The sequence below is a fragment of the Podarcis muralis genome, chromosome 5 (genome assembly GCF_964188315.1).
Source record: "Podarcis muralis chromosome 5, rPodMur119.hap1.1, whole genome shotgun sequence".
Classification (NCBI taxonomy): domain Eukaryota; kingdom Metazoa; phylum Chordata; class Lepidosauria; order Squamata; family Lacertidae; genus Podarcis; species Podarcis muralis.
Genome location: NC_135659.1, coordinates 58263099 through 58290542, shown reverse-complemented (window position 1 = coordinate 58290542; position 27444 = coordinate 58263099). Strand labels below are relative to the sequence as shown.

General features: G+C 41.7%; 1 protein-coding gene across 7 annotated transcripts in view; it reads right to left on the bottom strand.

The window, feature by feature from the left end:
- The window catches only part of FOXP4 (forkhead box P4), a 140047-nt gene that overhangs the window by 37739 nt on the left and 74864 nt on the right, over positions 1-27444 (bottom strand). For 6 of the 7 annotated variants that reach the window (XM_077928935.1, XM_077928934.1, XM_028734127.2 and 3 more), the window contains 2 exons: positions 14480-14602; positions 8608-8694 (listed from right to left, as the gene is read on the bottom strand). In XM_077928935.1, the coding sequence (XP_077785061.1) occupies positions 8608-8694; positions 14480-14602 (210 nt within the window). Of the gene's footprint in view, positions 1-8607; positions 8695-14479; positions 14603-19169; positions 19295-27444 lie in introns of those variants that run through there. The other variant, XM_077928936.1, reaches the window with a different exon arrangement.

The following is a 27444-nucleotide window of genomic DNA, read 5'->3' as shown; positions in this document are numbered from 1 at the left end:
AGAGCAGTGAAAATGCTGAGTCTCTCTGCCAGATGAGCATTTCCACAAAGTCTGTGCGTTTGAATTGTGCATAAAGAAGCAGAATCTCTGTTTCTCAGTTGGATCTGCCTACCCCAAGCATACATCAGCATCAATGGATTGAGCTCCTAGGAGCAACACAAAAGGCTTGCAGGCTAGAGCATCATAACCTGGGGAACTCTTAAAGACAATGGTTTGACTTTATGAAGTAACACACAACCATCTGGGCCATATCTACCCCTGAAACTTTAATGCCCAGGATCTGGGGCTCCTGCTGGTCTCAAGGAATAAAGGTGTTATTTTTTAAAAGATATATTAATTAAATTGGCAGAGGGAAATATACTCTAATATAAACTTTTTTCCCACCTCTCATACAGAATGACACATAGAAATCTGGTTGTTTATGCATGGCTTTTCAGAGAAAATGGAATGCGACACAAATATGGGCCATAATTTAGAAAAAGTTTTGCAAAACGTGTCACAAATGCTCATAATTATCTTCCTATTACAGGCAGGAAATGGGTTAATCCAATGTAAAAAATAATAATGTTAAGATGGAGAATCAATCTCAGTGTCAGAAATTAACAGCACTAAATTATCTTAAAATTCAAGAACTCTAGCTGACTGTGGGCCTTAACCACAACCCATTGACATCCATGTACACTGACTCCAACAAGACGAGGCCCATTAATTTCAGTGAGAAGAATAATGGCCTGCCCATGATTTCATAGGGAGTTTGTGGCAAAGCCAAGAATAGGATTCTTCTCAAATGTTTTTAATTGAGGTGATTTAAAAGGAAAGCCCAAGAGGCAAAATGAAAGGATTAAATTCAAATGCAAATAGTTTGAATATTATTATTAAAATAATTTATGTAATGATTTTCCTAAAACATTTATTAAAGATTTGTTTGGAAGTTGTTGTTGTTAATTAAATTTGTATACCGCCCTATACCCGCAGGTCTCAAGGTGGATCACAACATAAAATCACAATCTAAACACACACAGGTAAATGAGGTGGCCCCTCTATGGGCAGAAAAAGGAGCACAACTACAGCCATTGATTTATTTTATAAACAGAACTGTAACAAATGACAATATGTAAGAGAGAATAATGTTTGGCCCCTTTCTCACCATAACCCTATGCTGGACAGCTCAGTTGGTAGAGCATAATACACTTAATCTCAGGGTCATGGGTTTGAGTCTCACGCTGGGCAAAAAGATTCCTGGGTTGGACTAGATGACCCTTGTGGTTCCCTCCAACTCTTCAGTTTTACAATGCTATACTACCTCCACTAAAATATGTGTACTTCAGCTGGCAGATAAGATCACATTATGCTTGCATGTTGTACACTGCCTTCTTCTATTCTTACGCAAGTGTTGCTTATAAATATTTAAATGGATAAATTTAAGAGGTAGAGAGAGATCCACAGTAGAATAAACCACCGCGGCCTCGGAGAAGCAGGAACTGGCAAAATATGGGAAAGATTCAGAGCCTAAAATATCCATTTTGTCCTCCATCTAATCTTTGAAGCATTTATTTGGTAGCTATCTGAAGAGCAGAATAGAATACATCATTGAAGAGTACATCAAGGCAAGTCCATTCATTTTCAATTTGGATAAAATTCCTAACTGATGAATCACCAGGCGGTCTGTCTCAGCCAAGGGGCATCAAAACTGGGAAGAGGCATCCCCTACAGACTGTACTGCAGGCAGACAAGCAAGGAAGGGTGAGTCATTCATGTTAAAAAAATTTATGTGTGTGAGATGCACTCTGAGTGGCCTAAGGGTGTGGGAGGAGATCCTAGAACGCTCCCATGTAAAAAATCTGTAGCAGTATCGCACAGACTAGAGTTTGCTTTCCCCCCTCCCTTGCTTCCCCACTCCCTGGCAGGCCTTTCTGTGAGCACAGGTTTCTGCCTGTTACATCAGAGCAGTTGAACACTGCCCCATTCACTCAACTTCCAGGCTGTAAAACAGAAGGAAATTGGGAACGGATTAAGTCATTAGGATCCCCAGGGCATGTTGCTTTCACTTCATAACTCAACAGTCCTCTGTATCTTTCCTCATGGACTTGTCATTGAGCCCAAGCATCCTTATAGGAGGTTCCGGGAGTCTGGAGGATAACAGATGGGGACAAGGGAACAGTGAGTAACCAGCAGGTGAAATGTCTTCAGCTGCATGGCTTTTCTGCAGGCCCACACTGAAATGGGATCTCATAGGCACTGAGAATGGAGTGACTGGTGGCTGTGGGACAAGTGGGGATAAATAGAAGGTACAATGAAGTCTAGGGCCATATGAATGAGCGCTGGAGGCTGCAACAGAATCCAGGAGTGTAAGCACCTGTCCTTAGAAAATAGATTGTCAGGACATGTTTTTCATGCAACAGAGTAGCTAATGCATTAGAGCAAGGGTCAGCAAACTTTTTCAGCAGGGGGGCTGGTCCATTGTCCCTCAGCCCTTTTGGGGGGGGGGCGGACTGACTATATTTTGAGGGGGGAAATGAACGGATTCCTATGCCCCACAAATAACCCAGAGATGCATTTTAAATAAAAGGACACATTCTACTCATGTAAAAACACGGTGATTCCTGGACCACCTGCAGGCTGGATTGAGAAGGTGATTGGGCTGGATCCGGCCCCCGGGCCTTAGTTTGCTGACCCCTGCATTAGAGCATAGCTTTTTGGAATTCCTAAAACAATTTGGGGATGGAACATGTCATCATATGTGGAGTTCCTGCCACTGGAAGAAGAGCTGGGTTAAAATGGTTGTTTGAACCCTTTAGCTAGTTTCATTTAAGCTTCTAACAGAAACTTGGATATCAAATCCCCTGGTTGCAAGCCTCCAATTCAAGCTAACAAAAATTTATCCTCCTCCCTAGGGTCCTTACTCACAAATAAGTTCTAAAGCTGCTTTCCACACCATCAAAAATGTCAGCGCAGGAAACTATGAAAATACACTTGCTTTCCAGGCGGCACCTGCAGACGTAATCCTCTGGGACGTTCTCCTGCATAAGCTCTTTTGAAATGAAAGCAAGCTGAGCAAGAATACTGCTGTGCTCTTCTGCAGCTTCCATTTATTTCATTGAGGCTAGCACATACAAAAATTTCCTGCTGGATTGTGCCCTTTGTCTACTATTAGTGAGTTGGTAATGTGGTATCACCATACTCAGTAGTACTGTTTTCATTACTAGTATGGAAAGGACCAATATGATAACCACATTAGATATGATGGTACCTTGGTTCTCGAACTTAATCTGTTCCGGAAGTCAGTTCGACTCCCAAAATGTTCAAAAACCAAGGCACGGCTTCCGATTGGCTGCTGGAGCTTCCTGCACTCAAGCAGAAGTCGCGTTGGATGTTTGGCTTCCGAAAAACGTTCGAAAACCGGAACACTGACTTCTGGGTTTTCGGCATTCAGGAGCCAATCTGTTCGTCAACTAAGCCGTTTGAGAACCAAGGTTGCACTGTATCTAGTTTTGGGGAATACAGCAAGCACACCTTAAAATGGCCTTTTGACACATTTCCAAATATAATCTCAGTCATCCACCAAAGGTGCCCTCTTTTTGACAACATCTACTCATTAGGTTCAGACAGCAAAGATGGTGTTAAGAGAAGCATTTTTGGTGGATCCCCACTCACACCAATTACAAACCTTACTCCAATTATAAAGTACAGTGGTACCTCAGGTTAAGTACTTAATTCGTTCCGGAGGTCCGTACTTAACCTGAAACTGTTCTTAACCTGAAGCACCACTTTAGCTAATGGGGCCTCCAGCTGCCGCTGCGCCGCAGGAGCACGATTTCTGTTCTCATCCAGAAGCAAAGTTCTTAACCTGAAGCACTATTTCTGGGTTAGCGGAGTCTATAACTTGAAGCGTATGTAACCTGAAGCGTATGTAACCTGAGGTACCACTGTAAAGGTAAAGGGAACCCTGACCATTAGGTCCAGTCGTGGCCGACTGGGGTTGCGGCGGTCATCTCGCTTTATTGGCTGAGGGAGCCAGCGTACAGCTTCCGGGTCATGTGGCCAGCATGACTAAGCCGCTTCTGGCGAACCAGAGCAGTGCACAGAAACGCCGTTTACCTTCCCGCTGGAGCAGTACCTATTTATCTACTTGCACTTTGACATGCTTTCGAACTGCTAGGTTGGCAGGAGCAGGGACCGAACAATGGGAGCTCACCCTGTTGCAGGGATTCGAACCGCCGACCTTCTGATTGGCAAGTCCTAGGCTCTGTGGTTTAACTCACAGCGCCACCCGCGTCCCTTACTTCAATTATAGTTTCAACAAAATCCAAACCAGATTGCTTTATGGTAGCTTTGCGAGGACTTACTGCTTAGGGCTGGACTTTGAGGCTTAAATTAGGAAAGAGTGGGGAAATGTCAGTGAATTTTTTAATGTTATGCTAGTCTGTTGGTGGGTTATTTTCTTTTATTCCCCCCCCCCCCATTTTTTACTCACCCCAAACCTTTGGGAGGAGAGTTATCAGTTTTAATATTCAGATAAAATACTGAATATGAGGCACAGTAATGCATGTAATGGAATTATTGTTTTTCAGATATTATCACAGGGAATTGAGTTCAAGTTATGCTTAAAAGATATGAAAGCTTTGCTAGTTTGCCAGGCCTAACAATGGGCACCGCATTTGTAAAATGGCATAGTCCATTAAATGCACTTCAGTCTTTCTTCCAGCCTTTCTTCTAATAAGCCACATTCCTCAACATCTTTCCCTGATCACCAGGTACTAAAAAAATAAATAAAGTTTCCTTCTTCTGTTGCCTACCAGCTCCCTCTCAGCCTCCCCTGACGTGCTGCTGCCAGAGTCTGTGGGTTTCTCTGGACACTTTCACTTTTGGAGGTCATCCGCTGCGTACTTTTGATAGAACCAATGAAGTATGAAGCTTATCGGCCCACAGATAAAAATCTTAAACACAAAGAAAGTAATTACTGAACCTTACTCTGCCAGTCACTAGCACCCACTGGGCCTTTCCAATCTTTCCTTCTCTCAGAGACGGAGGCACATAGGGAAGGCTTCCTGTTAGGGTGCAATCCCCAAATCCAACCCTCCCTCTTCCTGCTCCAACCCTATACACCCTTGATCCCTGATCTTTTCCCTAGCGACAGGGTTTGAGTTCCTTAATGCATTTTGTCTGCACTCTGTTTACATTAGACGCAGCTGAGCGGGTGCAGCTACTGGGGTAACAGGCACCGTCACTTTGATTTATGAGCACATCAAGAGGAGTTTCAGCGTGACACTCTGGACTGACAGGAGCACTTCATTAATCTGACGCCTAGGTTACTCGCTGGCCAATCTTCATGTGCTGCCCCCTCATGCAATATCATCTGGTACACTGGGGCAACTGCCAGAGACGAGGCTCTGTCTGAAAGCTTTTCTCCCTCTCAAGTTTTCGGGAAGCATAAAAGGAACTAGGTTTGTAAGAACAGGGACAGCTGGTTTCGCATTCCAAATACACTACTAGAAACAACAGCATAACATTACTGGCCTGAGTACACTGTATACTGCTGCCCACATTGGTTGTGACAGGATTAACTCATACCTGCCAAAATAAAAATGTTGCTCAACTAAAGGAAGCAGCACTTTGCAAGTCAAAACAAAACAGGTGCCACAAAATTCAGATGCTCGCCTCAGATTCAGAGTTTCTTCTTATTCTGCTGTCGGCTTGCGGTATGTGTTTGGAGGAGTAACTGTGATTTCTCAGTTCCTCAATTACTGCACTTCTTATAGACATTTGGGCATGAGGGAATAAAGGTGCTGATTTCAAAAGTGCTGAGTTAATATTATTAGAAACAACTATAGACAGGTATAGAACAGATATAGAATAAATTCAATAAATTAGGAAGAAAATGGGCTCTAATGGGCTCTAAATAGGCAACATATTCCATGCAAGTGCAGAATTTACACCTTGAGAGTCTGAGAACTTTGTGTGTGGTTTTTTCCCTAGCACAAACAGATGTAAAACTAGGCTTGAAAGCATGCATATTATTCTACATAAAATATCAGAACCTGGGAAATGCAGAAAAATGTGTAAGAATATACATAAAATTTATGGGTATGATCTAGCTCTAGGCAAAACTCTTTCAAGTCCCGCTGACTTCAACAGAAGAGCTTTAAGCCTGAGTTTGAGTTCTCCCGCTGAAATCAATAGAATTTAAGAGGAGTTATTAACTTCTCCTGGATAGTGCTCATAAATAAGTTTGTTTTCTAGTGGCATTATGGCCAAGTTGCACATGACACCAAGTTGTGTGTAGTTCTTGCCCCCTCCCCTAAAAACAAAATGCAGCAATGGTGGCAACAATCTGCCTTCACCTTTTAAACTTTTTCCTCCCCAGGTTTTTTTGGCTGTTGAAAATTGTTCCCTCCCCCCAATATCCTTTTTTTCCCTACAAGGGAAAAGATTTGAGGTACATTTATTTCTTCCCACTCTGAGAGGAAAAAGGAGCTGGAAGGGGGAATTTTCAACAGAAGGGGGAAAGGTTAAAAGGCTATTCCTGCATTTCTTCTTTCTGCATAGGCAGATTTTGAAAAAGGAACCCAGCTGGGGGTTAGGAGGAGAATGACATATAATTCAATATGATTTGTAACCTGGCTCTGAATCCCCACTCTAAACCTTGAGGAAGGGGTATAAATTTAAATCAACCAATAAATAAGCAAACAGACTATTGCCCGCATATTTAAAGTTAGAGAAAAAGTAAGTAACATCAGCCATACTTTGATCAATAGCATTTTACTGTTTCAGAGATTATCTCAAGCATCATATGACCAAAAAAGTCACCCCTCCAGATATCAAAACTAGGTTAAGCACTGGCTATATATATATATACACACACACACACACACACACACACACACACACACACACACACATTATTTATTTATTTATTTTTTGCAGAGGGCAGTCTAAGGGCCTGTTTATACATTACAGCCAACACATGGAAATAGTCTGAAATCAGAGAGGTGTGACTGGTATAACGTTTAGGGGAGAGGAGCAGGAGAGCACCTTGCTTTCATAAGAGCACTCTAGAACCTTTACAGTCTGACTTGCGCATGCATAGTTCCTATTGGGTTCACAGAGAGGTCACAGGTTAATCCTGATATCTGGCCATATGCATAATGTGGCTAAATCATAAGGTGACCATACAGTCCTTAATAATAGTGATTCTGAGCTGCTGATAATTTTGGTTATGCCAGATGGCTTTGTGGTGGAAGCTACTGCAACAGAGAATGGAAGAAACTAACAATAAATATATTAGAAGCAGCACACATCACCAGTGACACAGCAGGAAGACTCAAAATCTGGGGGAGTATACAGAACAGTACTGCTGAGCTAGTGCCTCTATCAATCCAACACTAACTGAAGACCTTGATAAACTTCCATCTTTAATGTAAAGAATGTCGAAGAGTGGTGACATGGGAGAGGCCCTTTTTGGCTGTGGCCCCTCAGCTACAGAATATTCTGCAATCAGGCTTCCCTGACGCAGATGATACAGGTTAAGGTCGATTGAGAAAGGTTGTTGTGGCCCATATACTGCTGCTATTTTGCTGTTGCTGTGATGCTTGAGGTTATTGTTTTGTTAGCATACTGATGGTTGCTACATTTTTAACTCCATATTTTTATTCTGTTTGTAAATCGCCTAGAAACTATTTTTGAAATAGGCAACTAAATAACGATGATAGTGATTATAATAGTAACAACGATGATGGTGTTAATCACAATAATTCACAACAAGCTGAAATTCATGGTGCTTCAGTAAATATTGGGGGATATAGCAAAAAAAATAATCCTGGAATTTAGAAACATCAATATAGCTGAATCATTCTCCACTTGTCCTCGCACAAACCTTTGTGAAAAATGCTAAAATAACTCGTAGCATCTAGAATTTTAATTATCTGGCCCAATCACAACACAATTAACTATGCAAATATAAAGCTGAAGAAATTCATTGGAGAAGGGTTTGAGATATGGACATTTGAATCCTGGAAACTCTATTATTCCCTAGAACTAACAGGTAGCCCAGAAATAAGTTCTGCGGGTTGTGCTATTGTGACAAGCATATCAGATTTTCCAGGTTATCATACACTGCAACGTGTGCTTTCAAGGCAGCAGCACAACTGCCAAAGAATGCTTTCACAGCACTCGGTATTATGATGTTGATTCTGGCAGGAGTGCTAATAGCAGGGATGCAGCAAATATCTATGATTTTTGATTCCTGAAGTGAAAATCATATGTTTGCAGTTGCAGATAAGTGTCTTGAACAAGCAACAGGTTCCCAGACAATTACTGGGGATCCGGGATAATTTACTTCTTAAAAAAAAAAAGTAAGTCTTTTTTAAAGCATAGTAAAATTTAGCTTATTTCATAGAATAAGGAAGGACAGTCTGTCCCCCCCCCCCCATAGGAAGTTACACAATTGGCCAGTCTGTTCTTTTAAAGGAGGAATAATGCACCACTCATCTACCATTCCCAGAAGACATTTCTGAAGTTGCCCCCCCCAATAAACAAATTGAACTCACTTTTCTGCAGAAGTGTTCATGCAAACAGCAGTGCATTTCTGTACACAGAGGCCAAACTCACCTCTTTGGCTTGCTGCTTTCCAGCTTGCTGCTGAGTCAGTAGCTGCAGATGAAGTTGCTCCTGCTGCTTCTTGTAGTATTCCTGCAGCTGAGGAAGAGGCATGAGGGAAGAATATAGAGAGGAAATGAGACCATTAGTTGTTTGCTTGCACATCACTTTAAACCAGGGGTGGAGAACCTGTGGTCTTCCAAATGTTGCTAAATTACTACTACACCTACTGGGCCACCGGGCATGCTTGCTGGGGCTTATTGTAGTTCAGCAATATCTGGAGTACCAAAGGTTACCCACTGTTGCTCATGCACACTGCTGAAATTGAAGGTGCGTCACTCCTTCCCCGCTCCTGTTTTCCCAAATAAACCACAAGCAGGAAGCTAAGAACAAACCTTGCTTACAGCCCCTGGCTTGTTTGGAAAGAAAGAAACCGTGAGCCTGGGTTCAGACTCTAACACTAGGCCAAACCATGGCTTAGCTCCTGGAGCATGGTGGCAGAGTGGGGTAGGAGTGAAACGCCCACCATTTCAGTAACATACACCAGCACCTTGAACTTTCACCTTAAAACTCTAGTTTTGCTTAACTATGATTTAAAGCAATATGTGAATGAGGTCAGTGTTTGATTTAAAAAGGGGCAGAGTGATTGAGAATTACGTATCATTACATATCTGGGCCTCACCATTTCCTAAGATGTTAGCACAGGCATAGGCAACCTTCAGCCCTTTGGACTACAATTCCCATCATCCCTGACCACTTGTCCTGTTAACTAGGGATCATGGGAGTTGTAGGCCAAAACATCCGGAGGGCCGGAGGTTGCCTATGCCTGTGTTAGCACATTGACAAGGTGTTACATATATGTTTGGCATTATTTACAATAGCCACCAAGAAGCAGGTGATTTGAACAGGATCACATAAGGAGTCTGTGGAAGAAAGCTATTTATTTCTGTTGTACTTTAAGTATAACAATTTTCTTTACAGCTCATCCATCCTCACGAAGATCATTTGAAGCTCACTGGCACTCCCATTTTATGAATTCAAATAGAGGTTGAGAAATTAACTTGTTTAAGAAACCCAGTATTCCACTAATATCTCTCTTTTGCTCTGTGAACTGGATTACACTGGCACTTGTAAAACTACTTCGGTTTCCCCAGCACTTCACACTAGATTGATATCATGCGGCTAAGGATTGTGACATTATTCACAAGTATTGCATTGGAATGCTGGGAGATTCAAAAACTCCTGAGAATTGTGGGTTGTAAAATGTGAGCCATTTAAACTAGGCTCTTTCTTCCATGCCAGCAACACCCAGAGTAAGGCATGCTTAACTCCACAAGGTTTGATGTTAAATCATCATTTGTAGAACAGAAGAATCTGGTGGTTGTGCAGGTCACCTTCCTGCTTATGCAGAGACAGAGAAGACTCTAGCAATTGCAAATCTTTTGTTTACAGGGGAAAGAAAAAACCAAGGAAAGAAGACAGGGAAATTATTTCCTCCAAAGATTCTGGCAATGGAAACAGATAGCCAAGTGTAATATTTTTCTAAAAGGTGTGGCAAATACATGTAAAAATTTAAAGGAGAATTCCCAGAACTGAAAGAATATGATTCAACAGACTGAATTACAAGAGCTCCAGGCTGTAACCTCTTCCTGTCCATCACTACGCCATCTGGGGCGAGATAAATGGGAAAGAGGGAGAGATAGGAAACTGCGTATTTTTGTTTCCAGTACAACCAGAGACTAACTGGTTTAGAGTTGAATGAGCTTACTTCATTTGAAACAGATATCTTACTATATCAAGCAATTTGTCTGTTATTTGGTTATGCATTGTATTGCTTCATCATCACTGTCAACATCACTGTCATCATCATCATAATCATTAAATTTGTTAGTCATTTTATCTTGTCCAGGGTAACCCAAAGCAACTTAGAACCAAAGACACAGACAGACACTACCACCCCTGCACATAGATAATTAAAACAAAAAGGGGCGAAAGAAATACAATAAAAACAACTTGCCCACTTCTAAAAGACCACAGATAGTTAAAAGCAAAAGGCCTAGTTATAGAGGAAAGTTTTTGCCTAACGCCTAAAGATATGTTATGATGGTGCCAGGTGAGTCTCCCTGGGTATTCCACAAATTGGGAGGTCTGCTCTTGTGTTGTCTCCTCTAGGCCTCTCATGGAAGAGGCACATGAAGAAGGACCTCAGATGATGATCACAGGGTCTAGGTCAATTCACATGCAGAGGGGCAGTCCTTGTCCTGAGCTGTTTAGCACCCCAACTTCATGCTCACCCTGTTCAGTTGGTTTAATCATTGTATGTTAAGTACTTTCTAAGTGCAGTTTCACACATGCAGTTTCTCCAAGCTCCCCTTGCACAATTTGCATGCAAATATTACGAGTGAATAATAAAGTTACAGAAGAAAGTCAAAATAGCCAAAGTATGTTTTACAGTCACATCAGAAACAAAAAGGTGAAACTGTTACCTATTTTGCTTTTTAAAACATTAGCATTGTGTCTTTAAGCCTAAAGACAAGCTGTAACAAATTTTAAAATCCATAATACGAAAAGTAAACAAAACGGCAGAACAAACTCAGAAATCAATACATTAAATTAATAAAGCAAGCCAAATTTTGTGTGTGCCAAACTCAGAGTTTCAAAGGCTCTCTAAAAAAACACACCAGATCTTTGTCTCCTGTTTGAAGATCAGCAGGGAGTGAAAAGAGCAATTTATAGCATGCCAAAGGCACTTGGCACTCGTATGTCTCTGCCTCCAAGATGCTTACAATCTAGCAAGGGATGAATGCAAGCTAATGCAATGGCATGTAGTAAGGCTTGGTTACATTTGTATACTATGTATGGTGTACTCTTTGCAAGTTGCTCAGTTCTTAAATTGTAAATACTCACAAACATACATTTTATTTTAATCTTAGGAAAATAAATTGCCCTGCCCTAAAAATACTTGCCCTTGTTTCTGGGACATGGGCTATAAGAAGCAAAAGTTTGGGTTTATTACATAAAAATGCATAAAATAAAATCCTAAAAGTACAATTTATTTTTTTCTAAAAAAAAATTACACCTCAAAAACTTGAAAATGAGAGTGCGGCTTTTAAATGGGACGTATGATTGGGGCTCTGGGGTATCATAACTCACTTCTACTTAGCGTCTCTGTTCTGCTATCTATGAAACAGGCATGCCAGTATATACTGCACATAAACACTTAATACTCTACAATGTGACCTAAGATTCCTGGATAAAGGGTAATGCTCATTGTGTGCTGAATGGTATTATACAGGGATTTTCAAAGGGATGCCAATTCTAATTTAATACACTGTGCCCTTCTAAATCTACAAATTTGGTTTGTTTTCCACAGGAGGGGGCCAGAACCACAGGAGAGGTCGACACAGGTTCTTCAACACTAGGAAAAAAAGCTGGCTCCTGAGGAATGCCCCTGGGGATTCTGGGAAAGTCCTTATCAGCTTGTAGTTGACAGTGCTGACAGCAGAAACTTTTCTCTTTATGTCTGCTGAACAGGTTTGGAAAGCCTCCCTGTTTACCCAAAAGCCAATCAAAACCTGGTCTCTGTATGGGATTCTGAGAACATTGGGTCAAGAGGTGAGAGGTGTGATGTTTGGTTTTCTTCTTGTGGAGAATGCCAGCTATTCCGGCCTAGGCTGTTTAATTTGCAGTCAAACATGTTTCTCTATCTGGCTCCAAAGAGGCTCAGAGAAGGAAGGACCCCACCCAAGTTAGTGTTTACCCTTTGTTCTTTCCCTGGGGCCAACCTTGACTTCTTATCAGCTTGTATGAAGTAAACAGGTACTGAAGGCAGGAAGAAGGGTGTGGAGGATGCTGTGTTTTCTTGTTCATTCCCCCTCCCTAGAGAAAGTGTTTATCAAAACAGCTGTGTTTTGTTGGGGGATTTTATTATCTCCTCCCTTCTTCTAACTATTTCGTAACAGAGAGAGAAAGCATTTTCCTTTTGCCAAAGAAAGTCTGTCTGTCTGTAAAAGTACCAGATCAAGCTGCTAAGGCTGACTTTTTATTCAAACACTCAATTCCAAATTAGGGGGCAAGCAAATGTGGTTCAGAGCTGCAAAGAAGAACAGCTAGACAAAGCGTTAGGTCAAAATACATATCTTAATTAGAATAAGCCTCTCCAGTTATGTGCAGCTACAAAGTAATTCCTAGTGGTGAGAGCACCTTAATTTATTTAGTTGGATAAGAGCACCCTTAATTCACCTTATCTTCTTAAATTTCTCATTGACCTGGTCAACACATCACAAAAAGCCAAACTAGGTCTTTGCTATAGCTCATGGTTAGCAAGGAGAGAGCTGAACTACAAGCCCACGTTCAGACAACAAAAGTTTAATTTGCAGGGCACCAACCAAACACTCTTGATACATCCTTGATTTGGGTGCCAAGTCTTTAACACAAGGAATATTTGAATTAAGGGGTGGTTGAATATCCCACAATCTTCACATCTGCAGAACTGTCCATTCTCCATGAAAGTGTTTATGGAGATATTTGGCAACTTTCCAGGATGCAGACTAAACTCAAGAATTTTCATCTTACCTTAAATACAATGTGGTTGTCGGGAGAGTTTCTTTTGATTTTTATTATTTTGAAAAAGCCTTGCAGCTACTTTGAAAAGCATCCTGGATGCTCTGGATGCATCCCTGGCACAAAATGTCCCTGGAAACAAATGCTACACAACGGATGAATGGCTCCCCCAACCCGCCCCCAAGAAAGATGTTACATCAAGATACAGTATTATTTCCATGGGGCACTCCATCCCAGTAATACAACCAGAGCAGCCAAGCTACCACTTGAACAGCTGGCAAAGCTTTGGGTTGTTAGAAAAAGAAAACCTTGACATCTTGTTTTTAAGGCAATTTGAAGAATTTTGAAATTCACCTGCACCTGAACATCAATCCAGTCTTCAAGGATCACTTTTGCTCCAACCCCCAAAATTTACAAAAACCAAAGGCCAAATACTTTGACTCGGTACTAATTAGAATGGCATACACATCCAACTTACTATTTCAAACTTGCTGCAATTATTCATAGTTAAGGCTCTTAATATTTCACGGGAACAGCTAAAGCAGGGAGGAAGAGGCAAAAATGGAATAAGGGCCTTTCTAGACTCTAATCTCATTGCAAACCAATGTACAATCATGATTATTCAGTTGTCATAAGGTATCCAGACATTTCCCAAGGCAGAGCAGGAGAAGACTAACAATGTTGCATTAGCAATGAATCTGTACGATTTTGTTGCCGGGGAAAAGGAATTCCCTCCCCACACAAGCACACACCCACACCTCACCACCTTGTGACAAGACCTGACTCCCAAATCCATTTGATGGGGACAGACTCTTCACTATGCTAGCACTGGTCTAATAAAACATGAAGAAGAAGAAAAACCTAGAGAGTTTTGTTAATGTTTTTTGGAGAGAGACCCCTATGATACAGCAATCTTTAAACCATTTAAATCATTGGGAGGGCAATTCAAGCCCCTCTCAAAAAAGAGCTGCCATTTACAAAGGGGAAACTAAAACAATTTCAGCTAGCCTAGATATTTATGGCCAAACCATATTCAGAGGCAAAGGACATGGGCAAGTAAGTTCTTACAGTAGAAAGTGTAGAACATGGCTGTCCAGGACTTACATTGCGCCTAAGCAAGGACACATTAAACAACCCTGGGTAAGTAAGTATCTCTCTGCCTCAGGACATCAGTGTAGAATATCAGTGCCTCATCTCGGAATTTACAAACAGAAAACACATTATATTTGCATGCGAGAAATGTAGAGACACAAAGGTCGGTCCTTTGAAATCACATGAAATGTCTGTCACAAGAAGGCCACTCAAACACAGGCTGTCTTACCTGTTGCAGCATAATTGCTTGCTGCTGCTGCAGCAGAGCTTGGAGTTGAGGAGGAGACAGGATTTGTTGCATCTGCTGTGGGGTGATCATCTGAGGAGACATCATGGCCACAGACACTGGAACCTGCAGAAACAAAGGACAGTGGATGATGGCATATGCTATACCCAAATGAAGGGGTGTAGGTAGGAGAACAGGGAAAGAAGGTACAGCTACATTGAATCTTCCTGGCATGTGGGCAAGAGCAAGATGCTTGTTACACTTACAAGTACTGCCAGGCCGACTGGCTCCCAGCACATCCCCCCTCAAAACTTCACAAGGACACGACCTTAGAGTTGAGATAAACTGGTCTGTCCAATCCTACAACTTTTACCCACGACAGACCAAACACAGTGAGGCAAGTCCAGGGCAAAAGCTGGTCTTAAGACCACAAAGATAAATAAATCATTTGTCAGACACCCTAATTCTGTTGCTTCACTTTCTACAGGTAATTTAACACAGTACAAAATATTGTAGAACTTGAACTAGTTTTGAACTTGAGGTTAGACTGAAACAAACACAGACACCTTGAGCACTGATGGCTCCATAATACTACTTCTTTGCCTTTGGAAAAAGCCATTGCTTGTAGATGATGATGGTGATATGATTTACTTCGCTTCTATGCCCCTTAATATATTTAAAGTATCTAAGCAGTGTACAGAAAACTAAAGCAACAACAGACAACTTAAACAAAAGTATTACAAAAATATACAGTTACATATAAAAATGTTACATTGATACAAAGATCTCACCCAGGGTCCAAACAAACTCTCAGCTCACCCACAAACGTCTCACAACGAGAAGAGCTCCTGAAAGGTTATTATTGCTGTGGTATGCACTGCTATGAAAGATCCTTTTCCTTGTCACTACTTTTTTGAACCCCTCTTGGAAAGGAAACTTGAAGAAGGAACTCAAAGGCTGATCATAAGGAAGGGAATGAAGGTGCTTGGGGAAATTAGGAGGGTGATTTGGGGATTAGGGAGAGTAGGGTTATCAATTTATTTCTGGAAAAAGTCAGGCCAAGGTGAGCAGGGGAGAAGTTTGCCCCCCCCCCCACATCACTTACTTTACTGGCATGGCCTTCCCACCATCACCTTAAATCAGTAGAACAGGAGTTCTGTGAGGATGTTGAGGGTCATAATGATTCTCAGCATTCTTTACACAACAAAGGCTCTAATCCAGGGGTAGGCAACCTAAGGCCCGTGGGCCGGGTGCAACCCAATCGCCTTCTCAATCCAGCCCACGGACAGTCTGGGAATCAGCGTGCTTTTGCATGAGTAGAATGTGTCCTTTTATTTAAAATGCATCTCTGGGTTATTTGTGGGGCACAGGAATTCGTTCATTTTATTTTCTTCAAAATGTAGTCCAGCTCCCCACATGGTCTGAGGGGACGGTGGACCAGCCCACGGCTGAAAAAGGTTGCTGAACCCTGCTCTAATCTCAGGAGTTCTTCTGGGTTCAAAAATGTACATTTGTATGGCCTTAATGCAGCTGCTTACACTATTCAAAGTAACTCCTGGAGATATTCTAAAGCAGGCAAGTCCAAAGTCCATTTGGGGGGCGTTATGCGGCCCTTCGGTCAGTTTAATCTGGCCCCTGTGGCCAACAACTTCAACCCTTAAAAAAAAGCTCAACAACTTCAATCCTAAAAAAGGTTAACAACTTTGGTCGGCCCTCACGGCCCTTCACTTCATCAAATCTGGGCTTCTTTGAAAAAAGTTTGGACACCACTGTTCTAAAGGTACACCTTTTCACTCAAGGCTGAAAATGGAAGTCAGAAGAACTCTGGTGAAAATGGCCTGCTCTCTGCAAACCACCTTTAAGAGATCCACAGACCACAAACCACTATTCTAGGTATTTTCTCATAGCTTAGAAAAAAAATCGGTGTAGAATCAGGTTGATAAATATGAGTGGTGTCAAACTGTTATTTAAAGCATCTGTATTTGGCCTTTTCACATTTGCTCAAGGCATCTCACAACGTATTTAATAAAGAAGTACAGTACAATGAAAACTAAATCTAACCAAAAGCAATCGGGATAATTTTTTTCCTCCTTACACTCCAGGCTACAACACAATTCTTACTTTTACATTCAGTGACTTTAAATAACTGCTTCTTTGTACCCCAGATAACTTCACCTGTGAGATAAGTAGGCTGTGAATGGCTATATATAGGTCGTGGTGGTCCAACTTTCATACCAAGTGGGCCACAAGAGTACTTTGGCACAGAAAACACAGGCCGCACACTGCCTTGCTGCTTGAAGAGTGGGGAGCAGAAGGCCAAAATCTGACACACACACTCAGCCCTCACGCTGCCTTCCCAAAGCTAGCTAAGTAAGGCAGCAGGCTTTGGGGAGGAGGTGTGAGGCTCCTAGAGCCCCCCGCCATCTCCTTCCCAAAGCTGGGAAGGCCCTAACTAGGCTTTGGGAAGAAGGCTGGACTCTAGGACCCTGTCAGAGCCATCGCACCTCCTTCCTCAAGCCCAGCACTTTGCTTACCCAGCTTTGGGGAGGCATCTCAAGGGCTGGAGGGGGAAGATGTCAAATGTTGCTGAGGGATGCCAAAAGACGCCCAGAGGGGCACCAAAAGAGGCTTTAAGTGGCCCTTGGGTTGCACTTTGGACCATCCCTGATATAAGTCAATAAAAACAGCTTGAATTGGGTTTGGAGACTCACTGGCAGCCACTGTAATTGCCTCAGAACCAAATGCAGGAATGTTTCCATGCCTACACTCACTTGCAGCTAGGCTAAAGCATTCCACACTAGTTACAGCTTTCAAACAGCCTGAAAGGACAGACCTATATAGACCAAACACAGTCTTTGTTATTATCTGAAGTAACAAAGGGACAGATAATGGTTCTTACCATCTAGAAACAAGTACAGCCAGTGTATCATAGACATAGTAGGTCTGACTGACCCAGGAGCGCACCAGCCTGCATCCCTGCTCTAAGAGTCCTACAGCACAACAGGAAAACCTGCCACTCCAATTCCCATCAGCATCACTTTTAGTCTTACCTCGATTAAGCCTCAGTTCATTAATTAAGCCTCATCCATCTAACCACAACCTTCACACACTAGCTATGGACAGAGGCAGCAATTTCTAGCTTCATAGATAACAAAATATAAAAGCTGGGTGCCATATACTGCTTATTCCCAATCCCTAAAACTCATGGTACTTCTTTGCTGCAGGTTCCTCTATTTTCAGTTCAATGCTTTAGTGTTGAACAAGAATGGAAAGGAAATAATATGGACATAGAGGAGTTTTGCATGGCATTCCCTCATAGAATGAACTGACCGCACCTATTCTATAATTTCTTTGGTCTACCATGTGAGGAACATCTTCGTTTCAATTGGGTGGGGGCAGAGATCAGGTGACAAATTAGTGTGCTCTTGTTAGGAAGAGAGAATAAATGTAGTGAGCAAGTTATTCCACCTTCCTTCTAAGACTACTTTGCCTATCATACCTCCATACATACAAGGAAAGTAGTAGTGGAAAGAAGTCCATCTAGGCAGGAATTGATTGACTGGTTTAATAATCGCATGGTCATGGGGTCACAATTGGATCACTCCACACACCCCTGGCTTGAAGTGAGAGTGGAAGAAGACCAGGAAAGATGCAAGAGCCTACAGAGAAATCAATGGGGGTGAAGTGTGTTTAAGGTGCAGATTGTGCAGGTGTGGAAAGTATGGAAAGAGAGTTTCACGAAGGGTGTATTAAAGAGATGAGCTGTACTTGAATAACTGTCAGTACATATTTTAAATTGATGTTCCTGGGGAAGGGTTAACAAGTGCACAGAAACACCAGTCTCCAAGCTACCTATCCCTTAGGGATTCAATGCACCTTTTTGAATAATGTGGCATATTAAATATTATTGCTATAATAGCAATAGTGGCAGCAGCAGTAATAAGAACAATAACCACACCTTATTCTCAGAGTGAAGGTTGCTTCAAGTGTCATGCAATTCCTGCATGGAAAACCTTTGGTGTAAGGTAAGACACAAAAAAATCCGAACACGGACACACACACACACACACACACACACACACACACACACACTGTGATCAGCTGTATGTTCATGCAGTGAAATTTGCATCAGAAGCAGGAAATCAACTGGACAAGCACTGGGAAGATGGCAAAGGTGTTAGAAGAACACTGAAGTAGTAAGGGACTTTAAAAAAAGCTATTCCATTCATGAGGCTTCACTGCAAAGAGCATTTGAAGAATACCCACATTTTCTCAGCACCACAGATGAAGAACTCTGTCATGTAAAAGGTGACAATAGAGTGACTTTCAGAACCAACTGACAAAATTTCATCCATGCCTTTCTCTAAGTAGAGAAAATAAACTTTCCAGTTAGGATAAGCACTCTAGTGCACTGTTGTGAAAGAACAAAGAATGTCCAGAAATAGTTCAAATTTGGGGTGCATTTAAAACATCTGTTCCCGTCCCTCCAGGATATACACGAGATACAGCTAATGCAATCTGAAACTCTCATCCCTCTTGTGTCCCTTGTCAGGGATGCACTCTCCCCTCCATCCCAGTTTGAAATCGAACAACTCAATGAAGATACTGCAGTGGATGGAAAAGGCTGCAGTTTGTCACATGAAGCAGATCAAACCTACCATCAACCTGGCAAGTGTGACGAGGGCAATCTTACCTTTAGTTTTACAAGGAGTTTAATACCACACTCAGAAGGAGGAACCTGAGCAGAGGGAATTCTACCAGGGAATTTCTCCCCCCTTCTGTCCTGTTGGTTCAAGCATTCAGGAGCTTGCTGACCTTTGGGGCAGGTTGCAAGTCTTATCTGTTTACTCAGGTTGCTGGCTTGAGGGAGGTGCCCAAATTTTCATTTGTTATTCCAGAAGTCACTTTGAGTCAACTTACAAAGTTAATTATTAACTGCTGTGGGCTTGCTCCAAAACTGCTAAAGAGGCACCATTAACCAGAATCAGTCCATGAAGCAAAGCTGTAAGACCCTTGGTCCTCCCTAACAAAATCCAGACTGTCTAACCTTCTTCACGCTGGACAGAGATTCGAGTCCATCAATAGCACAGTTAGTTGCAAAGTTCTTCCAACATTCACCTGAAAGAATCTTGTGCAAAACCAAATATAATACTGGCAGCACAACATGGAAAAGCCATTGGTGAGGTATTCCACTAAATTATAGTGGAGTAGTTAATATAAAGCCTTGTTATCATAGCAAAACCATGGCCTCTACAACCTGTATTTCACTGATGTACATTGCTACTAGTATTTTGTGCTTTGTCTAACCAACGGAATGGGTGTTCCAACATGCAAGTAGCAATGAAAATCAACAGAGAAACTCAGGCAGCAGTACCAGGAGAATGAGAAAGAATGGAGTTGATGCCCACTCACTAGGAGACAAGCATCACGCTAATTTCCCTTTGCTGTTCATCAGCCTGCAATGTGCTCTGAATGAGAGCCTGTAATTAATTGCTCATCTGCATCCCCCATCTGAACTCCCTTCCCCACCAACCCCCACCACTACACCGTGCATCCAGCTTGATACACGTTGGCTGGCATTTTCAAAATCGGAGGCATTCTAATTACCGGAGAGTTATAACACCTTCCATTTCGCGCCCGTCGGACTGACACCCTGTCAAGAGCAAAGAGACTTGCCAGAGGTTTTGACAACACTAATTGCCCCTATAATCTAAAAACACAAAGGAGAGGCGATTAGTCGTGAGGGCCGCAGCTCTCGATCCGACATGAGGTTTTCACAACGTTACAAGAAAACAAAAGCAGTGCCTTTTAGAGTGTGATGGCTGCTAACAAAGCAGAATTATATTTTCATACAAACCTTTGTCTACATCAAATCGCTTTCCCCTTTCTCTTAAAATGCTAAGCTGACACAGAGAATGGTGGGGGCTCCTTAGGAAGAGGGGCAGGAAAGAAGATAAAAGATACATGAGCAATGGTTCTTATAAGATGGGAGTATTCTTAGGACTCAAGAGGCCTCCAGATTTCTTGTTTCCTGGTTTAAGATGAGATGGTGAAAAAAGTAGCACCATCATTTCCAGGGCTGGGTTCTACCATCTTATCATCTACCTCCCTCAAGATCTTCTACCCAATATTCTAAGAATTGTCAACACAGTAGCTGCATCTCATTACAGAAAACATTTGCCCTAATCAAATGCTGAAAAGTGGTTTAATATATCAGCCCTGCAAAGTTATAAGCTAAACACATGTACTCTGCTTATTGACACAAGCAATGATGCAAAACTGCGTCCAGTGCTAACAGGAAATTACCATTGTTAAAAATGAGGTTTCAAATCATAATGTTTCCTTGTTATATCTCCTCTCTTAGTGTACACCTATTGTCTGGAGATTTAAACAAGACAGACTGACTGTTCAACAAGTTTATAACTCATCTTGTGCAACAGCAGCACCATTCCTGACAACACAGTTTATGTGCTTGTATTCAAGTTGTTTATTAAACCTGGGGGAGAAGCAAAAAAAACAAGAAAGCATGCTAAGATCCTGATAATGGAAACAATCCAGAATTTAAAATCCGTTGAAGCAACCCCCCAATACTAACACAGACCAATAGGCTCCATAACTTTAGATAGCCATAACTGCCCTATCCAGCTATTTTGCTTTTCCCTTCTAGCTCAAGCAGTGTGAACAAGGATAAATAAGTTACCTATAGGCTAAGAGCAGGGGCTTCAATTAAGGGGCAAAAGGCTTCAGTCCATTTCTTGGGGACTCCAAAATCAACTTTTCCATCAAAATGGAAGCTAAGCCTGCTCACCCTAAATATCTTTAGTAGCAACACCTTGAGCTACAGCATGCAGGATGGCATATCTGAAGATAATGGAAGCATGAGAGGCCTGTTTTAATGGCTCACACAGCCATAGTAACATGACAGCAATTTTGACATGATCTGAACATACAACATGAAAGCTTGAATTTGTTTCTACCGTTAAACACATGGATTCTTTCAATATACCATATTAGACTCTGGGAGGATGACAAAGCTCCCAAAGCATTGGGCCATCTGGGCAGAAGATACTTTAATTTAGGGCATAAGCTTTCAAATATTTAATAGGAATCATACAATCAACAAACAGTATAGGAAACTCATGCTAAAAGGAAAGATCAACCACTTTAGCATCAACCAGTTAGTTCAGGACTTTGCACACTGCAAGCACAACAAGAAAGAAATATTAAAATAATATTCTGGTACAAATGAAAGTTGAACTAGTACAGAAACTTCAACTAACTCCTTGTCCCAAGCCTGCTTTTTTACTTTCATAAGAACTGTAGACTCTTCTCCGGTCTCTGAATATTAGCACTCCCAACAACAGAAGCATTGTGTCTGTAGACAGAGAGGCTGAATTTCTCTCTCCAAGAATGGTTTGTGGGTGTGCGTGTGTCATAGCTGGCATCTGGCAGACAGTGAGCTAAGGCAGGCAGTGACTCACTTGTTGGCCAGTTGCCATTCCACAAAACTGCTTACTAACAGCGCTGGCTTCCTAACAAAGCTTTGACAATGCATCTGAAGAGGGATGCTTTTCCAGGATGCCTTACTTAAATGGAATCCCACCATACCAGAGTTAGGAGTGAAATGAAAAAGGATCGCCAGTGTGTGGTGGAAAGTGCGTTTCCTGATGAAAACTCACCACATTCAGTGACGTTAGTTGTGATTTCAAAATAGATAAGTAAAAAGCAGAACTTGGCAGAACAGATTCTTAAGATAAGACTGCAGTACCAAAGAAGCAATATGGCAAGAAGGAACCAACCCTGGAGGGAATGTGCCATCTAAATCAGGGTAAGAGTCATTAATGAAGCATAACACAAGACTTCAGCTGAAGGCTGTGTTAGATGAAATCTCCTATTGCTTGAAGCTGGATAAAGTATCCCAAGAGTCAAAGAGGTTACAGCATTCTTCAAGGTAGAAGGCAATTCCTTACCTAGTATATCAATTTGTCTTTGAGGAACAGAGGGAGAAAGGATCACATGACTGAATGAGCATGACTGGAATACCGAATGCTACTGCTCATATTTTGGTTTGATGCAATGTCTGAAATCTTGTTTTGCTGTGTAAAACAACAGATAAATATTCTGTGCCAATGTAAAACAACAGCTATTATGTGAAGATATCTGGATAGAGCAAGCAAGCTGCAACAGATGCAAAGAAACCAGGTGTAGTCAGAAGAGCAAGTTCAGGGATGGAACTGCTCACACACAGCTAAAACTTGCTCCATACACCTACCTGGAGTTGCCATGTGGTGCCCATTGCTACAATGACACTGCTGAAGCCTTCCCCAGTGCCTGCAAAGCCTCTGACATGGCAAAATAATGTGAGTTCAAAGCACGGTTCTTCCTAATTTTTACTAGGGTTTCCCTCAAAACGAGGACCCATGCTTTGGATCAATGTTTGTATAGTGCTTGCAAGTACCAGATCTGTGATACTGTGCAGCTTACCAATGTAAGATTTAATTATACGGTGATATATATATATATATTTGGGGGGGGGGGATCCCCAAGGAAAATGACACAAATTCAAGAGGATCACTTAATTTTACTGGATCTGATTTTTATCCGGACCTCGTGGAAAAGCAAATAATGGGCAGTAGTCAATATTTGCACAATGGGAAATCTAAAGGTTGGAAGAACCCTTAGATTTTGGGGGGAGGGGAGAATGGCCCATTACACAAAGAAAAACCTTGCACTGACAAAACATTCTCTTGAATACAACCCAATGCATGTTTGTGTTTGTGTGCACATGCACTCTGTCTATTGGGCGTCGGGGAAAGGTAACCTGGAGGAGAGAAGCAGCCAGACAAATTGGTGCCCATTCAATTCTCTCAAGAACCTAAATATGTCCCCTGCCCCCAAAAGGTTGGTGACGCCCTCTAATAAAATGCGGTAATGGGTACATACCAATCCACACTCCACACATGAATAGAATTTGGACTGATTTTCTAAATCTGCATAAGGTTAACAAGCAATCTAGTACCAGTCCTATTCCTAATTTATTCCATTGGCCTACCCTGGGATCTTCCTACAGCTTTAGGTCCAACATTACACCTACACAGTTGTACAGAACCCGATTATAAACTTCTGTAATTTGAAGCAAGATGCATAAAATATTATTAACAATTCTTGGGAAAGAACTTTCCACAAGGAAATGTGTTCAGATGAAACCACATGTTATCACTCCAAATAGAGTATGATATACAGTGGGACCTCGGGTTAAGTACTTAATTCGTTCCGGAGGTCCATTCTTAACCTGAATCTGTTCTTAACCTGAAGCACCACTTTAGCTAATGGGGCCTCCTACTGCTGCCACGCTGCCGGACCACGATTTCTGTTCTTATCCTGAAGCAAAGTTTTTAACCTGAAGCACTATTTCTGGGTTAGCGGAGTCTGTAAGCTGAAGCGTATGTAACCTGAAGCGCATGTAACCCGAGGTACCACTGTACACATGTATGTTATGTCTCTTGCAACCCATAGAGCTCTAAGATTCAAAGAAAAGGGATGAAGAGAACACTTAAGAATGTACATTAACATTCCTTGATGGTAAACAAACTAGGAACAAGGTCATGTCTGATGCTTCATTTACCCTAACGGCCTTCTAAGGTTGCATCTGCCTTTGCTGATCTCCGACCTAAGGCTAGTGTAGGTCAGGCTGTGCATCAGACCTGTACCAAGTTTTCCTATCACCCTGGTATAAGCAACTCCTATCCTACGTGCAGGGGCACTTTAGACTGAGGACAGTGCTGCCACACAGTATCTGTTCAAAACGAGTTCAAATTTTCTTGAAATCAATCACATAAAGCAAGAGCAAGTAGTGGTGAAATGCTCAAGCGGGAAAGAGGCTTGGTTCACATGTCACATTAATGTTCAATGGCGCGCGCTGCTCAAAAGACAACACTTCACTCCTCCCAGCTACTTTCTTCAATGTGCCGCAGAAGCAACAAACCAGAGGCTGGCTAGCTTTCATGTGTGAACCAGGCCTCATGGTTTGTTTCTCTCTTGACAAACCATGATGGTAAGCCAATGAGACTTTTTCACCCGCATGTTGCTTGTTCATTTTAAACCAGCGTAATTTAAACTATGGCTTAAAGTGGTGTGCAAACCAGTTCAGAGTGTAGCGCATAGGAACAAAATTCTGTCAGGAAGAGTGCAAGAGAACTAACTGCAGTAAGACCAAGTGGGGGGAAATCAGCTACACAGCAGACACACAGGCAGCTCTTTTTCCTCGAGTGAGGCAATGCAGAGGGGCCAGTATTGATCTGTCTTCATTACCCATTTCACTCAAGTTCAAATCAGCAAAATACACTTTTCCACACCAGTGCCCTCTCTGCCACAGCAGACAAAAGAAAAGCAATTTCCTGCAGTTTGCTCCAAACTTGCTACTCCTTCCATGTACCACCCCCCCCCCCCTTCTGCTACAAACATGTCTTCAGATTTCCTCCACAATCTTCCTTCAGAAATGGACGGACTTGAGGAGAACGGCAAAAGAGAATCCAATGTTGCTTTCTAATCACCAGATTTTTTCAATAGGCATGATCTTGTTGCAAAATTAGTTTCTGATACAGAATCAAGAAGATCTCCGAAATCCAAAACCATTCCAACTATAGACCTTCTGAAAAGTATTTGGTCCATATGGTTGGAAATAAAATGTGGTCCAGCATAGAGCAAATGCAGCATAGTGGTTAGAGTGCCAGACTAACACTGCATTGATCCAAGTTCAAATTCCCAGTCATGTGACTTACTTGGTGACCTTTAGGCCAATCACGTTCTCTTAGTTTAATCTATTTAACAGCACTGTTGTGAGGATAATATGGGGCAGGGAGAGTGGGGAGAAGAGAGAGGAAAATCCTTGCAAGACACCCCAATCTCTTTGGAGGAAAGGCGGGAATGAAATGTAATACAGTGGAACTTCGTGTTATGGATGGGATCCATTCCGGAGGCCCGTCCGTAACATGGAATTGATGCAAACTAAAGCGCCGCATCTGTGCATGGGTGATTTAGCGCTTCTGCGCGAGCGGCGAAACTGGAAGTAACCCGTTCCAGTACTTCCAGGTTGCCACGGGACGCAACACGAAAACACGTAACCTGAAGCGTACGCAACATGAGGTATGACTGTAAGTAAGAAAATATATAAACAAACGAATAGAAAGTGGCAGCATAGTTACAGGGCTACAGCACTCAAAATGAAATCCTAACACAGAAGAAACTTATGTGTGTGAGGAAAAGCAGCTGAGGAAACCACCACTTAAATAATCAATACTGGCAATTTCACACCTATGTATTATGCTGCAGGAAGCTTACTAGGAACCTAGGGCCAATTTAGCATTTCACTGCAAACATACAGCACAATATTATTACAGTACTATTATTATTACAATTAATTACCTGCCCTTCACCCTAAGGTCCCTGGGCAGGTACAAGGATTGTAACCCAACGTTATTATTAAAACAAAATATTACACAATATTAAATAGAGTTTAAAACAACATAAAATTATAGAAATAAGGTGGGTCCAAAAATATACATCTCAAGTGTCAAAAGCCAAGGTAAACAGTATTCAGCCTTTGCTGAAGGTGCCAAAAGCACCTCTGTGGGGAGCCCCACAACTTAGGGGCTACCACAGAGGATGCCCTCTCCCAGACCATCCAATATCTGAGGGCACTGAACAGTCAAAAGGGCCCCCTCTGCCACCAACTATATATGGTAGGTGATGTAAGAAGGAAGTGCCTGACCTGGCATTACACAGTGAGCTTCATGAATGACTATTCTGTCTCCTAAATAAAGTAGAAATAATGGCTGATAAAGGCACCATTAGATCACCTAGGTTAAATCAGAATACGTATTGTAGTAAGACTCGAGATAGCTAAAATCTAATTGCTTCATGTCAGCTGGAGTAACACTATCTTCAAAACGCCTCTTCAGATCCACACTAATTTTGAATCTTTGTATATAACCTGCTGAAAGCCCAGCTGAAAAGTGACATTCACATACAAATACAGAGACTGTTGCTACCAGGGCTGATCAAGAATGAATGGTCATTCAATAACTTGAATGGCCAAGTTATTAAACCTATCATTACCTCCACACAAAGTTTCTAATGACAAGCAGCAGTTTACCTTCTTGAAATCATATAAGTGTTCCTCTCCTGGACAGAATGTGATATTAAAAAAGAATTTAATTACAAAAAAGGAATCAAAGGAATTTTGTTTTAAGTCATCTGATGTCACACATGCTTGGATCTAGAACTAAGAATCGCAGATTACTTCATAATGGAACCAAGAATCAATAAGATGGTGGCAACATTTAAACTGTTGCCCTAAATTACAGCCGAAGTGGTTAGGCTTAGTTCTAGCACTTTATGAGAAAAACTAGAAGTTCTCTTTGAACATTTCAAATATTGATATCTTTATACTAGGGTGAAATTTTCAGGAGTGACTATTGATTTGAACCTATGACTGTAGTTACCAAATTGGAAATTGGGGAGAGAGAGAGAGAGAGAGAGAGTGAGAGAGTGAGAGGGAGGGAGAGAGAGAGAGAGAGAGAGAGAGAGAGAGAGAGAGAGAATGGGAAAACCACCAAGAAAGCAGTTAGGACACAGCTGAAGAAAGGCTCATGACTTCTCCACTTGACAGAGGTTGCCATCACTAAAAGGATTTGTATTTGGCTTCAGGATTTTAAAATAATCAAGAGAATTGCAATGACAGCTCTTAAATAGCCATACATCCAACATGCAATACATTTCATGGATTATGATTACTTTGGTGCCTATTTAGGGTATGTTTACTGTTTTATAATAAATACATGATTTTTATTGTAATGTATTGTTTTTTCAGATTTTATATTATGCTCTATGTCCTTAACATTTTGTAAGTTACTTGCAGACTTTTTAATGTGGCAAATATTATTTTATTCAGTTTATAGAATAACAAC